This window comes from Equus quagga, chromosome 2 (genome assembly GCF_021613505.1).
Source record: "Equus quagga isolate Etosha38 chromosome 2, UCLA_HA_Equagga_1.0, whole genome shotgun sequence".
In the NCBI taxonomy this organism is placed as follows: Eukaryota; Metazoa; Chordata; class Mammalia; order Perissodactyla; family Equidae; genus Equus; species Equus quagga.
The window spans coordinates 128,928,375-128,947,981 of NC_060268.1; the positions used below are offsets into that span (position 1 = coordinate 128,928,375).

Sequence of the window (19,607 nt, forward strand, 5' to 3'; positions counted from 1 at the left end):
GCATGTGCACCGTGGTGATAATTTAATGAGATTTTTATTCCTGTTGGAAAAAAAGACATCTCATTTATACAGCAGGACATTTACATTGTCATCAGCAACAGGAGGGACTGCTCATTGGAGCGAGTTGCTATGGCAAGATGCTTTTTATTTGTTTGTTTCTGTTCCTGTATCTCTCAATAGCCAGATCTTTAGGGTCTTCCCTTTGACCCTTTAATTGCTACTGCCTGCAGTGGTGATATTAAATAGTTAGTGACCTGTTGGGTAGCTGTGCTGTCCAGCTTTGGAGCACGGTCCTGGCGGTGCCCTGCTGTAGTGGGCAGTGTCTCTGGTTCCTAGGGAAACACTGGAAGTGGCAGCGTCTGGGGGACAGGAGTTCAGGAACAGCAGCTCTTTACCAACTGGGGCACAGAAGCGTTTCAGTATTTTCACAATTGTATGGAGGTTCTGTCGGTATTGACTGCACATTTGCCCTAACACCTTCTCTTTCAAAGGATCTTGACTACTTCCCATGAAATATTTTTAAGGACTATTGGGGTAATTTTAATTATTTTTCCCAATTATACTATTAAAATGTTCCTAATTCACAAAGTGTTTTAAGGATAGGTGTCATTTCTTTGGTGCTTGGAGCTCAGGGCATAGCACCATATGAATATCTTTATATTCACACTCAAAATAGGAAGCATTCACTCATTCATTTGTTGGACAATACTTTTTGAGCACCTGCTGCACTGCTCCAGTGCAGGCTATGCAGGAGAACAAAATAAAGTCTCTGCCCTCATGGGGTTTGTATTCTGGTAGAGGAGGCAGATTATAAACAAATAACTGTATGCTGTCAGGGAGAAGTACTATGAAGAAAAGTAGTTTGGGCAAGGTAGATTAAGGAATGGGGCTGATGGAGTGGGCAGCGATTTCGTATAGCATGGTCAGAGAAGACTCCCTTGACAAGATGGCGTCTGAGCCGACATCTGAAGGGAGTAAGTCATGAGCGTGCCTGAGGTAAAAGTGTTTTTGGTAAAAAGGACAGCAAGTGCCAAGGTCCCGGGACTGGAGTGTACTTGGTGTACTCAGGGAACATCAGGGAAGCTACTGCTGCTATAGCAAGGGGACACGGGGAAAATAGAAGGAAATGAGGTCAGAGAAGGAAGAAAAGAGTAGAGGGCAGGCAGAACATGTCTGACCTACTAGCCTTGGTAAGAATTTTCAATTTTATTCCAAGACAAATGAGAAGTCATTGGAAGTTATTTTGAGCAGAGGAGAGATACTATGTGACTTATTTTTTTTTTTAATTTTTTTTAAAGATTTTATTTTTTCCTTTTTCTCCCCAAAGCCCCCCCGGTACATAGTTGTGTATTCTTCGTTGTGAGTTCTTCTAGTTGTGGCATGTGGGACGCTGCCTCAGCGTGGTCTGATGAGCAGTGCCATGTCCGCGCCCAGGATTCGAACTAACGAAACACTGGGCCGCCTGCAGCGGAGCGCGCGAACTTAACCACTCAGCCACGGGGCCAGCCCCCTATGTGACTTATTTTTAAAAAGATCACTGTGACTGCTGTGTAGAAAATAGGCTGAGGCAAAGGCATGAAGATCAGTTGAGAAGCTACCATAATAATCCAGCCAAGAGAGGATGGTAGCTTGGACCAGAGCAGTGGCAGTGGAGGTGGAGACAAGAGATCAGATCTTGGGGATATTTTAAAGGTAGAGCCAACAGAATTTTTAATGGATTAGAAGTGAGATGTGAGAGAAAGAGAAGAGTCAAGGATAACTCCAATTGTATAGAAAATGAATGAAATATTTCCTGACTCCCCAAGCAGAGCCAGTCTTGCCTCTATATTTCTATGTATTACCTTGTATTGAAATGATTTGTTTATATGTCTGTTTCCTTACTAGACTCAGAGCTTCTCAAGGGCACAACCTAGATCTTATTGATGAATGATGAAGTTTTTATTATCTCTGGAGTTGGAGGAATAAGTGGGGATTAGAGAGCAACATGCATTGGAGAAAAATGGCAGGGGCAGGAAGGCAGTCAAGTGGAGAGTACCAGCTGGGAAGCCTGGCAGGCTTGAGTTTGAACCATGGCTCCATCACTTGAAGCTCTGGGACTTTGGGCAAGTTACGTTAACCTCCTTCAGCCTTAGATTCCGTAAAATGGGAATAGTAATAATATCTGCCTCATAAGGCTTTTGTAAAAAAGAAAGAAACTCTGTACTCATTAACAATCACTTCCCATCTCCCCTTTGTCAGCCCCTGGCAACCACCAATCTACTTGCTGTCTTTATAGATTTGTCTATTCTGGATATTTCATATAAATGGAATTATACAATATTTGTCATTTTGTGAGTGGCTTCTTTCATTTAACGTAATGTTTTCAAGGCTCATCCATGTTGTAGCATGTATCAATACTTCATTTCTTTTTGTGGCTGAGTGATAATTCCAATACATGGATATACCACATTTTATTTATCCATTTATCAGTTGATGGGCATTTGAGTTGTTTTCACGTTTTGGCTGGTATGATTAATGCTGCTATGAACATCCATATATAAGTTTTTGTGTGGACAGATGTTTTCAGTTCTCTTGAGTATATACTTAGGGTTGGAATTCTTGGATCATATGATAACTCTATGTTTAACATTTTGAGGCACTGCCAAACTGAGGTAGGGATCCAATTTCATTCTTTTACATGTGGATATACAGTTTTCCCAGCACCATTTGTTGAAAAGATTTATTCTTTCCCAATTGAATTGTCTTGGTACTCTTGTAGAAAACCAACTGACTGTAAATGAGAGGGTTTATTTCTGGACTCTCAGTATCCCATTTATTTATGTTTATCCTTATGCCAGTACCACATTATTTTCATTACTGTAGTTTTGCAGAAAGTTTTAAGTTGGGAAGTGAGTCCTGCCAAATTTGTTCTTATTTTTCAAGATTGTTTTGACTATTCTGGGTCCCTTGCACTTGCATATAGATTTTGAGATTAGCTTGTCACTTTCTGCAAAAAAAGGCAGCTAGGATTTTAATTGTGCTGAATCTGTAGATCAGTTTGGGGAATATTACTATCTTAGCAATATTACGTCTTCTGACATGGATGTCTTTCCATTTATTTAGATATTTAATTTCTTTCGACAATATTTTATAGTTTTTGGTGTATAAGTCTTTCACTATTTCTGTTAACATTTTCCTAAGTATTTTATTCTTTTTGATGCTATTGTAAATGGAATTGTTTCCTTAATTTCATTTTCAGATTGCTCATTGCTAATGTGTAGAAACACAATTGATTTTCATATGTTGATCTTGTGTCCTGCTCCATAGAAAGTTTTAACTTCAGTGAGGAGCAGAAGAGACATTGGAAGTGTTTCTAATAGGGCCATGGAAAGTTTCTATTGTATGCCATCTGGTCAAATAGTTCAGTGACAACACTACCATTTATCAACCACTTACCATGTTATTTCCTGTGTTGAAAACCTCCCAATAGCTTCCTGCTGCTCTTACAACAAAAAACAGGCCAGAATCCTTAGCATGACTTCTGAGGTCTTGGATGACCCGGCCCTCGTCTACACTACATCCCCATCCCTCATTGTTCTTCCCCTGGCCCTGTGTCCTCCAACCACATTGGCATCCTCTACTTTCTCTAAATCACCATGCTGCTTCCTGCCTTGGAGTCTTCATTTACACTGTTCTGCTAGCCAGGTCGCTGCCCTCCCTTACAACTACCACTGGAAAAGGTAATTTTATTCCTAGTAGACAAATTGTAATTTTTCCAATGTTTACAAATGTCTGTCCTGCTAAATAGATCATGTCTGTTGTTCACACCTGTGTCATCAGCACCTGGCACGTCACTGGAGCTCAGTAAAGGGAGTGGATAAACTGTGAGCCAGGTACTTTACCTACGTGATCTCACTTGTCCTTATGAAACACTTTACAAATGAGGAAACTAAAGCTTGGTGACGTGAACTGGCCCAGGTCACATAGCTAGTAAGTAGCAGAGACACATTCCAGTAAGATCAGTTTGATTGTTTAAAACAACCCCTCTAAGAGGGAAGTGCTCATCTTTTGATTTATTTTCCAGTGGAGACTTTTCAGAAACTGCAGAAGGCAAAGGAGATTCTGACTAATGAAGAGAGTCGAGCCCGCTATGACCACTGGCGAAGGAGCCAGATGTCGATGCCATTCCAGCAGTGGGAAGCTTTGAGTGACTCGGTAAAAACGGTAGGTTTCTCTCTGGGATGAAGTGAATTTATGAAGCTCGGGCTGCCCATGGATTAGACTCATGTAATAGCTTAAAGAGTCAGTAGTCAATCGGAGGGAGAAGACCAAAAAGCTGGCAGAATCTGGGTATAATTCAGTGTCCACAAAATCCTGTGAGGGGAAATTTAATGGATCAACACCAGAAGAGCCTATGACTACATTTATCAGTCTCTTTGGCTGTTTGATTCAGTAAATACACTCCCTCTCCATTGTCACTTACTGTTTTATAAGTTCTGATAACCGTGCTTCTCAAGTTGCTCATTAATACTGCTGAATTTTGAACCATTGCAAATTCATCTCCTCCGTCATTTTAGTTCATTACAGTCTGTTCTCTCCTCGAGGCTTATAAATTCCATAAAAAACAAGGTCTGATTAATAAAAGAAAGTTGCAAATTATTTGTAAATTATTCCTGTTATAAATTCTGGTGAAAGAATTGTTGGATAGATGCAGAGAGACTTTAAAAACCATTGTTATCTTTCCTCATGCCATTAAAAAAACTATCAAAATAATCACTATAAATACTGTTATTATATTTATTTTGTTCTTACATTGACTGTTATATATTATAGAGAAAATGTAATTTTAAGGGTTTCTACATTCTTAGGCATGATTTATTATCTAGCTTTTTTCTGCAGAGACACTATTCTATGACATGTGACTTAGGGTACAGAAGTTACCCTATAGGCAAATCTCCAGGGACTCTTGTTAGAATTAGTCCATAAAGTGATTCACATCTCTCAAATTACAGCCCTTCAGAGTTACATTTAGATTTCCTTCTTAATGGTTTTTATTTTAAGAAGACTAGAGCAAACTGCCTTTTCACTGGTAAAAGACCTGCAATAGTGAGGGAGGGTCTTTGAAGTAATGGGGAAGAACAATGCAAAACTCTCAAAATATATGGTTAAAGCCACTCTACATAAAATGAAAACTGTTTTCTTCGTCTCATTTTGGGACGACGTGTATTCATATGATTTGTTTAAGGTGGCTTAATCAGTTATGAAGGACTAACCACATGATTATGGAATATATGCACACAATAACTAGAGAGAATCTTTAAAAACTAGTGACAACTTTGGGGCTGGCCCCGTGGCCGAGTGGTTAAGTTCGCGCGCTCCGCTGCAGGCGGCCCAGGGTTTCGTTAGTTCGAATCCTGGGCGCGGACATGGCACTGCTCATCAGACCACGCTGAGGCAGCGTCCCACATGCCACAACTAGAAGGACCCACAACGAAGAATACACAACTATGTACCGGGGGGCTTTGGGGAGAAAAAGGAAAAAATAAAATCTTTAAACAAAAAAACTAGTGACAACTTCAATACTCAAAAATAAGATTTTTTTCTTTTGCATCGTGTATATCCAAGTTTTTGTTGACAGTGACTAAATAAACACGGTCCTCCCACCCCTGCAGAACCGTATTTCCATTCTCCTGAGTGTGACATCGTATAACTGCAACTGAATTAGTGACCCTTGTTACTCTAATGCTTTTTGATTTATAGTTCATTTTTCTTGATGATCCACTGAACTCTGTTACTTAATTTTAACTGCTAATATCAAGTTAGCTGTGGATTTTTCAAAAACCCCTCTCCAAATCCCTGCTCTAATTTACATTGCTGACATATTTCTATTAAATACTAATTTCCTGTCTCCAAACACATCATTTCTGCTTTGAATTTCGCTTAACTGTGAACTGTTTGAGGTCTTGCAATAATTACATTTTAGATCTTACTGGCTGTATCTTTTGTCAGCAAAATTGAAATAGTATGCGGGCTATCATTTGGTTTCAGGTTTATTTTTATTAGTGGCACAAAAATGATGAGATACATATCTTTCTGCTGTAAATCAGCAGTGATATTTTTTCTTGCACAGTCTTTGTTTGGGCTGAACCTTGTGTTTCTGACTTGCTTTTGTTTCTCTTCCTCAGTGGACTTGAAACTCCTACACCAAGTTTCACGTGTTTTGTCCCTCGTTCAATAGACTTTCTATGAATTTCCTTTCATGACTTTCTGTTCTGATCCTCACAGTGACTTCTGCACGTGGAAGCCTCATCTCTCTCTGTAACATTTTATTTTTTATTTTTTTCTTCTCCCCCCACCATAGATAGTTGTGTATTCTTGTTGTAGGTCCTTCTGGTTGTGCTATGTGGGACGCCACCTCAGTATGGCTTGATGAGTGGTGCTAGGTCTGCGCCCAGGATCTGAACTTGTGAAACCCTGGGTCACCGAAGTGGAGTCCACAAACTTAACCATTTGGCCACGGGGCTGGCTCCTCTCTGTACCATTTTAGTTGCTGCTTCCTGTGTGTGCATTTCATTTGTCCATCCTTTCACATTCCCTCCCCTAGGGAAATTAATAACAGCTGTCATGCTTAGTATTGCCCATCACCTGATAGATCATTGTCTATCCTTCTGTAGACAAACATCACCACTGGGGTGTTTGGGTTAGGTATATTACATATGCCATTTTGACCATTAAACGGTTATAACTTAGGGTTTGAATGTTAGGTGACATCTATCTAAAACACATCTGCATGTTCACTTGCCCTACACATTTATAGATTGTTAAATCTCATAAAATCCCTACCTTTCACATCATCAACCCTATGTTTCTGCTTTTTATTTAAGCAATATAATCCCTCTGGAAGGAAAAGCATTGGTTGAGAGCAGAATTAGTGCCACTACCTTCAAGGCAGGACAAATCACAGTGCACTTTTGCAGCATCACACACAGGTTCACATCGCGGGAATCTCCTTGGGGAGAACTCTTCACATGAGCCACAGCTTCAGGGGTGACAGGTTTCTACCATCCAAGAATGATGAAACTGTAGCTGGCATTTTTTTTCTCACACCAAAGTCCCTATCACTTCACTAGCTATTTTTCTTTTCCTTTTTAGAAGTTCTTCTTGGTAGTTTAATTTGTAAAAATATTTTAAGAATTCATCCAGGTCAATGAATATGTTGGAAATTTAAGCTTGGATATGTGATGTTGGTTTAATAAAAGGATTTTGGGTGAAGGCATGCTTTTGGTGTCTTGGGATAACTTGAAAACAGACACCTTTCTAGCTCGAAGAATCTTAGGGAAGTTCATCCATGTCATGCCAAGTGGTTTTGCCCCCAGAGACCCAGGGTGTGAATGGCTCTCCTTCTAGCTCCAAAATATGTGGCAGAATGGCTGTGGGAAAATGGTCGGGGCAAAGCCACAGTCAGAATAAACTGCTGAAAAAAATTCTCGTAAGCTGTTAAAAATGCCCATGTCCTATCAATTGCTATAAATTTTATAAAGAGGTAATAAAAACAGATTTTTTTGTGAATTAATTGTTTGACAAATTGATTGCTTAGGTGGGGAGGGGGCTGGTTGGCCTGCCAGTCACCATCTCGTGGACCTATTTGTCTACCGATTGTTTCTGGGTTCCCGGGCGGGGTGAGTCCAATTGGCTATAGACTACCAGGGAAACTTCCTACTAGCCTTTATAGCCAGTTTCCCCAGCCAGATGGAAAACTGTGTGCAATGCAATACTTTCTGGTCTCGTTCAGAAGGCAGTATGTCCTAATTGGATGCTATCAGAAAGCAGGTCAGAAATCACCCAGGCAGGTAAAATATTCACTCATGGTGATCCAGGCTAAAAATAACCAGTCCATTTTGAACAATTATTCAGTTGATCCACGGCTTGTCTGAGTCAATTGACTTTTTTTTTCTATTTGTCTCAATGTTTACTGCCATGTAGACAGAATTTTTTTATATTTCAGTGTTGAGCAAGGTCCAGAGTTTAAGAACATGACTTCCTAGAGAAAAAAACCCAACCCATTAAGGAAAGCCAGTAAACAAGTTAATTCAGAAGGCAGAATAACGACATAATGATTTCACAGACTGTAAGGACAGTGGCCTTTGCACCCAGGCTCTGTGTCTGTTTAATGTTAGTTTACTCCATGCACACAGTGATTTTCTGTCTTCTGCAGTTTTTTTATTTTGCAGCATAGACTCTCCCTCCCTCTTAGTCTCTACACTGTTACCAGTTGATATTTTATTGATACTCATTCTATTGTATTGAGTTACTCCACAACAGTTTACTTGATGTTAAATGTTTTTCTTCCTAACTAATACCCAAGTGGAGCTGAGAAATACGCTCTGGGAACCAGAAATGAGTGCTCTAACTGAGTCCCAGCAAACAAGGCTGCTGAGCATCACTCTTATGTTGGTCCTTTGATTGCACTACAAAGCATGAGAAGTGCCTGTATAGAAGATTACAGGATTTTCCCCTGTGTGTTTCTTTGATAGGGATCTGTAGATATGGGGAGGGCTGATAGTAAAATACTTTATTCTGAGTTACTTATAAAGGGCATGGATCAGCAAGATTACTGTCTCAGAATATCTTTTCACTGACGGCTTTCAAAGCATTTACTGTAGGTGAGTCATGAATCCTCACCACCCATCTAAGGCAGACTGTAGGCACTTCTACTCCAAGAAAGAAGTACTGAGGCACAGAGTTGATCCATTGTGTACAGGCCACCTAGCTGACCTGTGATACGTTGACACAAATAATCCATAACCAATCTATAAATCAAAGTTGGGGTGAGTTTATTATGAGCCGGGTTTGAGGACCATGTAGCCTGGGAGAGTCCTTCCACAAAGGGATGGGGCACTCCAAAGAAGTGGGGGTGTACAGAGTGGTTGTACACCATCAAAGAGCATGTATCACACATGATTGAAATGTCCCTTTTACAATAGTCACAAGATCGCCCTGTCAGCACAGGGATTGATGGACTCAGTGGGGAGCTGGGTGGTTACAGGGTGGGCGCAGCAATCAATTCCTAGGCTAGGGAGAGATGCTCATCCTTAAGGAAATGCCAGTGTGGGGGAAGTTGCACCTTTATCTTAAGGGCATTTGTTCTTGTCTTTGGGACACAGCAAATTCTTAAAGCAGATATACAATGCATGCTCAATGGCCATGTCAGGCCCTTTTGGGGGAAAAAGCAAGGTTAGTGCAAATTAGCTTTACACCAAATGTCTTCCTCATATACTCCAGTATATCCTGTGGCTTGCCATTTCTTTATCAGACAGCTGATCTGAGCTCACATTTTCAGCTCCATTGGCCCTGAATTCTTGAATTTCTTACACTCTGGTTTTTACTAACCTTCTCAGTATCCTTTTCCCTCCACAGAGAAGGCCACTGGCCAGCCTGTTCTATCCTGTGCTTATGCAGAAAACCCAAGAAACCAAACAAACCAAATGACAACAATAACAACCACAGACCCAAACCAACCAAACCAAAACCAGATTATTTTTTACACCAGCTGAGGCCATTGCACATTTTTAAAGTTAACAGTTGCAGTTTGAAATAAAAACAATGGAAAAATGCTAAACACCTTCATCTAGCAAATGGTTATAAACTATATACCCTGTAACCCCCGTCTCTGCCCTGAACAAACACATTACTAGCACCCAGAAACTCCCCCCTTATATATTTTGACAATCATGACTGCATCTAGTTTTTAATTTCTAATTGTACATATATATAATGTTGTCATAGAAAATTTAGAAAACACCAAAAAAGAAAAAGATAAGAAAAGGAAAAAATAATTTTATGATCCTGTCATGCGAAGATAGCCACATTAACATTTTGGTGCATTTTCTTCCATTTTTTTCACCCTTTCATTTGTTAGTGTGAGAGCCAATTATGTTGAATGGTGGCAGCAACTGCTTTACAGGGTGGTCCTGGATCTCACGGTGATTGGGCTGATTATATTTTGAGAAGGGGATTCAGGCTGATGCTTCTTTGCAGATGGGGAGATAGGTTGAAGGTGGGAAGAAGGGAGTTCTCTGGTTGGATTAGGCCAGAGGGCTTGAATATCCTTATGGTTTTAGGGTGTGTTCAAGCTGTGTTGCCCTCTATATTTTATGTATATGTATTGACATATACATTTATATATCTACATTTGACTATATCTACCTAACTTTTAACATAGTGAGATCATGCTATTTATGACCATTTTGGCTATTATTTATTAACACTAATGTAATTTATTTTTATCCACAATTTATTTTATAACACTAATGTAATTTATTTATGTATTTATTAACACTAATGTAATGTGCCATTAACATTTACACTTAAAAGTTTCCAAGAAGGCATTTTACCCCTTTGCACTTTCCCTTTTTTCTTGGTGAGGTACTTCTCCTTGCTCCTGCCTGTGAGGTCAGTGTTAGTGCTCCTGAGACAGGCGATAAGAAATTGTGGTATCTGTCTAAGCTCTTTAAGATGCTGATGAACACCCCCCACCAAGCCCCCACCATTGCTTGGGTGAGCCAACTTGTCCATGTACACATGTAATATTTTGCCACTTCCCAGCGTTACTTTGTTTAAACTGGTAAATAAAGTGATAGGCAGAAGTTGACAACCCCAGTATTATAAGATAGTTGAGATTTTCCCGGAAAGAAGTGCACTGAAGATGAAAAGTGACATGACCCTTGCATCATGGGACCTGTGTACCAGAGGCTGTGGCCCCTTCCCTGGTCCATGGCACAGTTTTTAAATGTTGCCGCCTCTGAGCTTATTCAGTAAACCTTGGATTTCAGAAAATCAGTGTGTTGGTTTGGGTTGGTTTCTTTGCTTTGCTTTTTCTTTATTTTTTGCAGCACAGGAAAACAATATCCTGGATGTCAGGAAAATAATTTGTCTGGGGTTTTACACTTCCCGAAATACGTGGCTTATGGGTTTTCCTTGGGTTTTTGAGTAACAGAAATGGTGTGCAACTGTTCAGTAGTGCTCAGGAATAGCATCCCATAATATTCAGAGGAGGTTTCAGGAGACGGTTACGTTTATTAGTTTGGTTGATGCACTGCTAATTATTCTACTTGAAATGTTCTTGACACGGCAAACTCTCAATCTCTTTCTCGCTCTGTATTCATCTATTGCTCCTTCCATTCATCCACCATCCATCCAATTTTAAACATTTTAATAGGAAATACATATGCAGGACACAAAATGAAAAAGGTACAGAAGGACGTATGGGGAAAGTAACTCTGTCTCTTATCTTTGTCCCTCAGTTCCCCGATGTAACAAACTCTTCCATTCTGAAGATCCATTTTTGATCTTCCCCTCACTCTCAACCCAACCATAAGCAGCAAGAGTTATGCTGACAAAATTACACAATTAAGTCACTGGGCAAAGGACTGCCACCAAGCATACTGGACACAATTCTGGGATATCTGGTTTCTGGGGAGAGTTTTCAAGGGTTTTGGACCTTGTGTTTGCCTAAAAATTTAAGTTATACCGGAAGTCAATGGGCAATACCCAACACTGTTAATTTATGGTCCCTGGTTTTTAAAAATTGTAAGCTAAAAATATAATAAAACTATCATACTTTTGTTAAAAAAGTCTAAGTAATGAAATAGGATATGTAATAAAAAGGGAATACATCCTTATTTCAGACTCCAGTTCTACTCCCCTCTCTCAGAAAGCCACTATTGCAATTTCTTGTGTTTCCTTCTAGAAATCTTTCATATAGTGTACCCATACATATTCATAATATCCTTTAAAAAATGGAAATATATTTAGCAAGTTCTTATTATTTGAAGAAAACTGAACTTGAAAAAGTTCACCTAAAGTGAATCTACTTAAAGTTATGTCAAATATTTCATAGTAAATATTGATTTAATTCCTGCTTTGTGCCATAAGTTTTCTTAGAGAGAAGATGTATAATCCAGAATTCTAATGTTTGCCAGCCCTGCATTGGTCATGGTCAGACGGGAGGTCACGGCAGTAGTTGTGGGGATAGTGGTCACAGTAGTAGTACGGTTAATTTCTGGCATGGCTCAGTGCACATAGCCTCACTGTTTGTTGTTTGTTTTTTGGTGGTATAATACACATAACATAAAACTCACTATTTTAACCATTTTAAAGTCAACAATTCAGTGGCATTAAGTACATTCACAATGTTTTCCACCAATCATCACTATCTAGTTCCAGAACTTTTTCATCACCCTAAAAGGAAACCCTGTACACATTAGCAATCACTCCCTATTCCCCTCTCCCCCAGCTCCTGGTAACCACTAATCTACTTTCTATCTGTATGGATTTGTCTATTCTTGATATTTCATATAAGTAGAATCATACAATAAGTGGCTTTTTGTGTCTGGCTTCTCATATTTAGCATAATGTTTTCAAGATTTATCCATGTTGTAGTACTTCATTCCTTTTTTATGTCCAATATATTTCACTGTATGGATATATCACATTTTTGTTTATCCATTCATGAGTTAATGTACATTTGGCTTGTTTCCATCTTTTGGCTTTTGTGAACAGTGCTGCTATGAACATTTGTGTATCAGTTTTTCTTTGAACACCTGTTTTCAGTTCTTTTGGGTATACGCCAGGAATGGTCTTGCTGGGTCATATGGTAATTCTGTGTTTAACTTTCTGAGGAAATGTCTCATTCTTTGAACCTCTCTGATGTTGGTCTCTTGGCTCTGTACCGTGATATGGATTTCCTTATATCACTAGTCTTCCAAATCAGAGAGGATTAATTAATTAATATCTAGATTAATTGATTAATATCTAGTTAATAGTCAAGTCTAACATTCTGTTAATCAGCACTATAATAGTAGCTCAGGTGTTACCACATATTGAACGTTAAATATAGAAAACTACATAATATTGATTTGATATTATATGTCTGCTTACATTAATGTAGTCAATGCACTGGGCTGTCAGAAGTAAAAAGGATCTGATGCTGGAAGAATCTGACCAGACTCGTACCAGCAAGACTGAAAATGAGGAATGGAACGAGCAAGGAGAAACAAAGAAAGAGGAGCTGGATTCAACCACAGAGAAAATGGAGCAGAAAGAATCTGAGTCTCTGGAGAAGTCATTCTCCCCACAAAATCCAGAGTCTCCAAGTAAGTCATGTCATGTGGCTTTGCAAAATGGAGAAGGTCTGAAATTAAAGGGCTTGCTTTATATTGCATTTATTTTCAATATTTCCCAACTGCGCAGTAGTGCCAAATTTAAGGATTGGTTCACCACCTTAAAAGATACTTACTTAGCATTGACACAGAAACTAGAAGATATATTCTTCAATGCATCCCTTGCAAAGGAAAATTTGAGACATCTCTGGGAGTATCCTTGACTTGACTGAAATAACACTAGCTAACATTTATTAGGTGTTTACTATGTGCAGGAATGTTCCTCGCATATATTACTTTACATCTATTGTGTTGTTTGACTTTAGTTTTACATATATTAGTTTCTTTAATCGCACTAGAAGTTTGTGAGGTTAGTACCAATATTGTTCTCATTTTACAGGTGAATAAACTGAAGCCCAGGGAGGTTGAGTAATTTTCTGAAGGCTGTACAGCTTGTATGTGGCAGGCAAGCTGTCTGTGTACTAAGGCAGTTTGGCCTCAGAGTCTGTTTCTAGGGCACTGCACTGTCCTGAGAAGATCCCGTATCTGTAAGGAGCTCTGTGGATGTTCTGCACCATGTATAGAGCCAGTGAAGCAGGGTGTGATAGAGGTTAAGCTGCTGGCTCCCAAACTACACTCCCTAGGTTCACATCCTACCTCTGCTCCCTGTTATCTGGAGTACTTGGTAAAAGTTGCTCAACTTCTCCAGACCTCAGTTCTCTCATCTATAAAACAGAGATCATAATGGTACCTTCTCATAAAGTTATCATGAGGATTAAATGAGGAGATCCATGCAAAATGCTTAGCACAGTGATTCACCTATAGCAGGTCCTGGGTGTGTGTCAGATAAATGTTAGATGTGTTATCATTTCTTCATCTATCTGGCCATACCACTGTGTTTATCTTGTGTAGGTGTATTGTATGCACACACTGCAGCTGCCCTCCAAATTCTTATCTGATGCTCGGGGTTGTGATACAACACTTCATTAGAATTTAGCTTTTTTGGGGTATGTGTGAGGAAGATTGGCCCTGAGATAACATCTGTGCCAATCTTCCTCTATTTTATGTGGGATGCTGCCACAGCGTGGCTCGACAAGCGGTGCTAGGTCCACGCCTGAGATCTGAACCTGTGAACCTTGGGCCGCCAAAGCAGAGTATGTGAACTTTACTACTATGCCACTGGGCTGGTCCTTAGAGTTTAGTTTTCGAGCAGAAGGTTCCTGAACATCCTTGAACACTTATTTAAACAAAGAAGATAATTAGACAGTTTGTGGAGAATGATAGATTTTCTAGAAATAGTCACTTCAAATTTCTCTTTAGGGAGAAATTGTATATGCTTACTACTGTCTGGGAATAAAGATCCTTAGACTTTGATTCAGGGGTCGCTGGTGGTTACCCAAGAGACTCCTGTAGAGTCTGCATGCTGATTGCATCAGCCTTGTAACTGGAAATAGTTATAATATAACAAACTGATCAAAGCAGAAGTCTGAATTTCAGAAAAACAGAGTTTTAAGCAAACACACACATACAAACACCCACCCACGTGCACACACAGGCAAATATCCAAATATTTCTCCCTTCAGCCCTGGAATGTTCAGATGTGTGGTTCCTGAACCCCTGGGCCTCCCCTCTGCACCCCCGTGACTTTGTGTTTTGGATTCAGATGTAGTTTGAGTTCACCAGAACTCAGGGAGTTGGACACGTCAGAAACTCAGGCATGACACCAAGGCCCCATTAGAATCCCTCTCATAAGATTCCATGAAATTTTCTCTGTCTTTAACAAAATAGTTATTTAGATATCAAAAAACCCCAAAGTAATGTGAACTTGTCATTAAAAAATCAAAGAATCCTATATAGACAATAACTTAGTGTCTACCCCAGTCTCCCATCCTTCTCTGCTTCTACTTCCTGAAGTAACCAGTGCGGATGCCCAGGTGTGTCTCCTTCCATACTGTTCTCTATGCTCATACAAACATGTATAAGGAGACGTTCACTTATGAGGGGTTTAAAAATAAAGAACAGCATTAGACTGCGCACGTTCCTCTGTGTTACACAGTGGCTAAGAGCGGAGACTCTGGAACCAGATCCCAGCCTTTCTACTGATGAGTTGTGTGACCTTAGGCAAGTGAGTTAACCTGTCTGTATCTGAGTTTTCTTACCTATATATAATGGTCAAAACATCAGTGTCTACCTTGTAAGGTTTTGTTGAGGAGTAAATGACTTAATATATGTAAAATATTTAGACCAGGTACAAGGCAAGTGTTTTTTTAGTGTTAGCCTTTACTATTATGGGATTTCTCCTTAGACCTTTACATTTAGAATTAACTCATTCTTTTTACCAGCTGATAAATATTCCACAGTGTAGATATAAAATGATTTACTCAGAATAAATTGTGATGCCGGTTTTGATCCCCTCATTGTGAAGGATATTCTCTTCCTGTGCTTGAGGAACGAAGTAAAGGGGGTGAGAAGAGGAAAGATCATCATTCTGAGAAGTTGTTGGAGAATAAGAATTATGAAATTTTGCCAAAGGCTGCATTTACCAGTATTTTCTAAATGTTGTTTAAGAGATTTTTGGGTGTTCTAAGTAGTGCCTTAATGTTGGGGTTTGATATACCAAAGTGTAGTTGCATGATTATTTATAATTTCTCTTTACTGAAGTGTAAATTTTTATAACATCAACATTTAAGAAATATTATTCATGTCAGCTTTACCAAGCCCCGAGTGGCTTCTCACAGAACTTTTCAGCATATTTGCTAATTTCCTCAAGTAGTGCATGGTATTTACTTTGGAGTTTGCCTTTTGATGCCTCTTCTGTGATGATAGCCATCAAATAGTCCCCAGCATATTCTTTTTTTTTTTAGCTTTTATTTTTTTCCTTTTTCTCCCCAAAGCCCCCCAGTACATAGTTGTATATTCTTCGTTGTGGGTCCTTCTAGTTGTGGCATGTGGGACGCTGCCTCAGCGTGGTTTGATGAGCAGTGCCATGTCCGCGCCCAGGATTCGAACCAGCGAAACCCTGGGCCGCCTGCAGCGGAGTGTGCGAACTTAACCACTCGGCCACGGGGCCAGCCCCTCTCTGTCATATTCTAACTCTTCATCGCGACCAGTAAAATAGGGAGCACGGCGTCTGAAAACCAGCATGCGAGACAATCTCACTTGTACTTTCTTTCCATTTAAATATGCAATAAATATGCCGCCTGATAAATACAATTCTAGAACCAAATAGTTTGTGTAACATCCTGAGGTGAAAAAAAAATTTCAAATGTAGCATATGCTGTTTGTGTGCTGCCATATCCTGTGGGCATCCACCTTCCCAGGCGTTGCCAACCCTATGGCTTCTACCAGACCGCTTCCTCTGGCAGTGGAGCCTGCTTGGCAGCAAGGGAGCAGGTGGTAAGTGCCAAGGAGTAAACAGTCTTTGGGTGTAGCCATCAGACAACAATGAATGGGAGCGGGAGGCTCCTCTACCCCTGAAGGAGGATAACTCTGAGGGGTTTTTATAGTGTCTCCCAGGGGTCTCCAGAGCGATGAAGCCCCAGCTGCCGAGGGTGGTAACTTGCCTGATAATGTACCTTTTATAGACTTGGTTCCCTGCCTCACCTCCCTACCAGGGCCTCCTGGAATCACGACCCGTATTAGCCACTTGCATTCAAATTCTTGTCTGGGGACCTATTTCGAACTAGAATATACCTTTTTCAAACTATAAAATAACATACATTTACTGCAGAGATGTGAGAAAATATGGCCAAGCAAAAGGAAGAAAATACAACAACTTGTAATCTTACCACCTAGAGACATATCTATTATTGATCGTTTGGTATATTTTTATATATGTCAGTATACCTAAAACTAAAAAGATCAGGTAGTCAGAAATAATTTCCTTTTTGTTTTTTCCCCGAATGGAAATTCTTTTAGGTTTGTTTTCTCTGATAATTCCAGAAAAGTGCAAACAGATCCTGTTTTCCTGAGATAACCACTGTCAACTATTCTGTGTATATTTATCCTGACTAGACAGTATTTCAATAATATTTCTAAATATTAATGGAAGCATATTTTATATATTATTCTGTAACCTGCTTTTTCATTAGCAATATTATAAACATAAAAAATGACACAAGGCATACTTGTCCATTGCAGAAAAATAAGAAAATATAGATAAACAAAAAAAGAGTATAAAAAATGAAAATCGCATCTATTCCAACTATACAGGGATAACTGTTAACATTTAGGGATAATTCCTTGTAGACTTTAAAAATTTTTTACATAGATGCCCGTGTAAGTAGTGAATTTAGGAATGTATAAACTGTTTTTCAACTACCTGTCATAGCAATATGTTAACGAGCATTTTCTATGACCGCAAATATTAAAAAATGTTAATGACTATAGCAAAGCCTTTTAACCATGTATCTCTGCTGAAGATTTAGATTGTTTCTTTTTTTTTTTCTTTTTTAAAGATTGGCACCTGAGCTAACAACTGTTGCCAATCTTCCTTTTTTTTCTTCTCCCCAAAGTCCCCCAGTACATAGCTGTATATTTTAGTTGTAGGTCCCTCTGGTTGTGCTATGTGGGATGCCACCTCAGCATGGACTGATGAGTGGTGCCATGTCCACACCCAGGATCCGAACTGGCGAAACCCTGGGCTGCTGAAGCAGAGCGCACGAACTTAACCACTTGGCCATGGGGCTGGCCCCTAGATTGTTTCTTGATTAAAAAAAAAAACTTTTATAAATGGTATCATGATAAACATCTTTATAGTTAAAACCTTAAGCACATCTATGATTATTTCCTTAAGACAAATTTCTAGAAATAAAATTATTGCGTTAAAGGTTTATGCATTTTAATGAGTTTGATAAACATTGCAAAATAGCCTGCCAGAAGAGTTTTGCCAATTTATACTTCCTCCAGTAGGGAAGGAAAAATGAACTTTTCTCTAGTTTTCAACAAAGTTGTTTATTAGAATAAAAAAATCTTGCTATTGTGGAATAAATTATTTGTGTTTCCAGGGATCCCTTAACACTGACCTTTTATTTTTGGCAGCTGTTTGAAAGTTGTTTCCAATTTCTTTGCAGGTGAATTGTCAAAATTCCCACTACTGGAGACATCTATAAATATCCTCTTATTATTAATCGTTTATGCATGTGAGGTCCTGTCATCCATATAAATGAATTCCTGTTCATAAGAATTCAAAAGTCTGCTTAAGTTAATCAGTTTCTGTAAGATATTAATAATTCATACCAAAGACTTACCCCTACATTTTACTTATTGCCGTGAAATCTTATCACCAAGCTGGTTTCTTTTCCTACCTCTGTTTTAAAGATCTTCTCTTCTCTCTTCTAAAGCTCTTTCACATGGGAACCGCTGGCACCTTCGTTTCCGCTGGTCTGGGGATGCTCCCTCAGAACTCCTGAGGAAATTCAGAAACTATGAAATATGAAATGTCCCTGCTCCACAGGAGAGAGAGAGAAAGAGAGCAAGACCGTCTCCTGTGCGGCTAACAAGCCGTCTTTGTTCAAATCTTAAAGATGTTATGTTTATATGTCATGTTTGTGAATTGCTGAGTATTGATTGATTCCTCCATCCTTGAACCCATTCTCATGATGTTTTTTAAATGAGAAAAATTTCAGAAGATTAATTTCTTTCAACATTTGAATAAACTAAGGCTCTTAGATTCAAAGTAGCTTGTACTATGTGCATTTTCCTGTTAATGTTCTTTATAGAAATCCATGAAAAAAATCTATCTCTGTATTTAAATATTTCATTGATATACCATGATCTTTATTAGTGCTGGGTGTACAAGAAATGTTTTCTGACTCTTGACTTAAAATGAAACATGAAATTACTTGTCTAAACCGCATAGTGTGAAATAAACAATTTTCCCAAAGTTCATGATGAATTTATAATTCAACTGTGTTTTGGAAATAATTTGAATAGGCATTTCTACTTTAATTTTAATAATTGTAAATTTAAAAGGCTTTTATTTATTTGAGTAAATAAGATTTCTTTTGTTATATCAAGTGATAAATTTATAAATTGTGTTCTAACTATGAAAATGGGCATGTTAGGTAACATATCTTTTTAAAGTTGGAATTATTTTTTTATTCTTTCTTTCTTTCTGTCAAGGATTGGCGTCTGAGTTAACATCTGTTGCCAATCTGTTTTTTTCCCCTTCTTCTTTTCCCCAAAGCCCCCCAGTACATAGCTGTATATTCTGATTGTAAGTGCCTCTGGCTGTGCCATGTGGGACGCCACCTCAACATGGCCTGACGAGCGGTGCCATGTCTGCGCCCGGGATCCGAACCGGTGAAATCCTGGGCCACTGAAGTGGAGCGCACGAACTTAACCACTCGGCTACAGGGCCGGTCCCTTTAGGTTGGAATTATTGATGGTCATGTGTAGTCTATGGTTAGTTTTTAGTTTGCAAACAAGTAAATTAAAAATTAAGAAGAAAAACAATTTTAGAGCAGG

General features: G+C 39.1%; 1 protein-coding gene across 2 annotated transcripts in view; it reads left to right on the forward strand.

Annotated features, from left to right (window-relative positions):
• Window positions 1-19,607, forward strand: part of DNAJC12 (DnaJ heat shock protein family (Hsp40) member C12) — a 39,267-nt gene that overhangs the window by 14,396 nt on the left and 5,264 nt on the right. The window contains exons 3-5 of one of the 2 annotated variants that reach the window (XM_046654320.1): window positions 4,064-4,203; window positions 12,929-13,133; window positions 18,482-19,026. In XM_046654320.1, the coding sequence (XP_046510276.1) occupies window positions 4,064-4,203; window positions 12,929-13,133; window positions 18,482-18,576 (440 nt within the window). In that variant the 3' untranslated portion in view covers window positions 18,577-19,026. Of the gene's footprint in view, window positions 1-4,063; window positions 4,204-12,928; window positions 13,134-18,481; window positions 19,027-19,607 lie in introns of those variants that run through there. The other variant, XM_046654321.1, reaches the window with a different exon arrangement.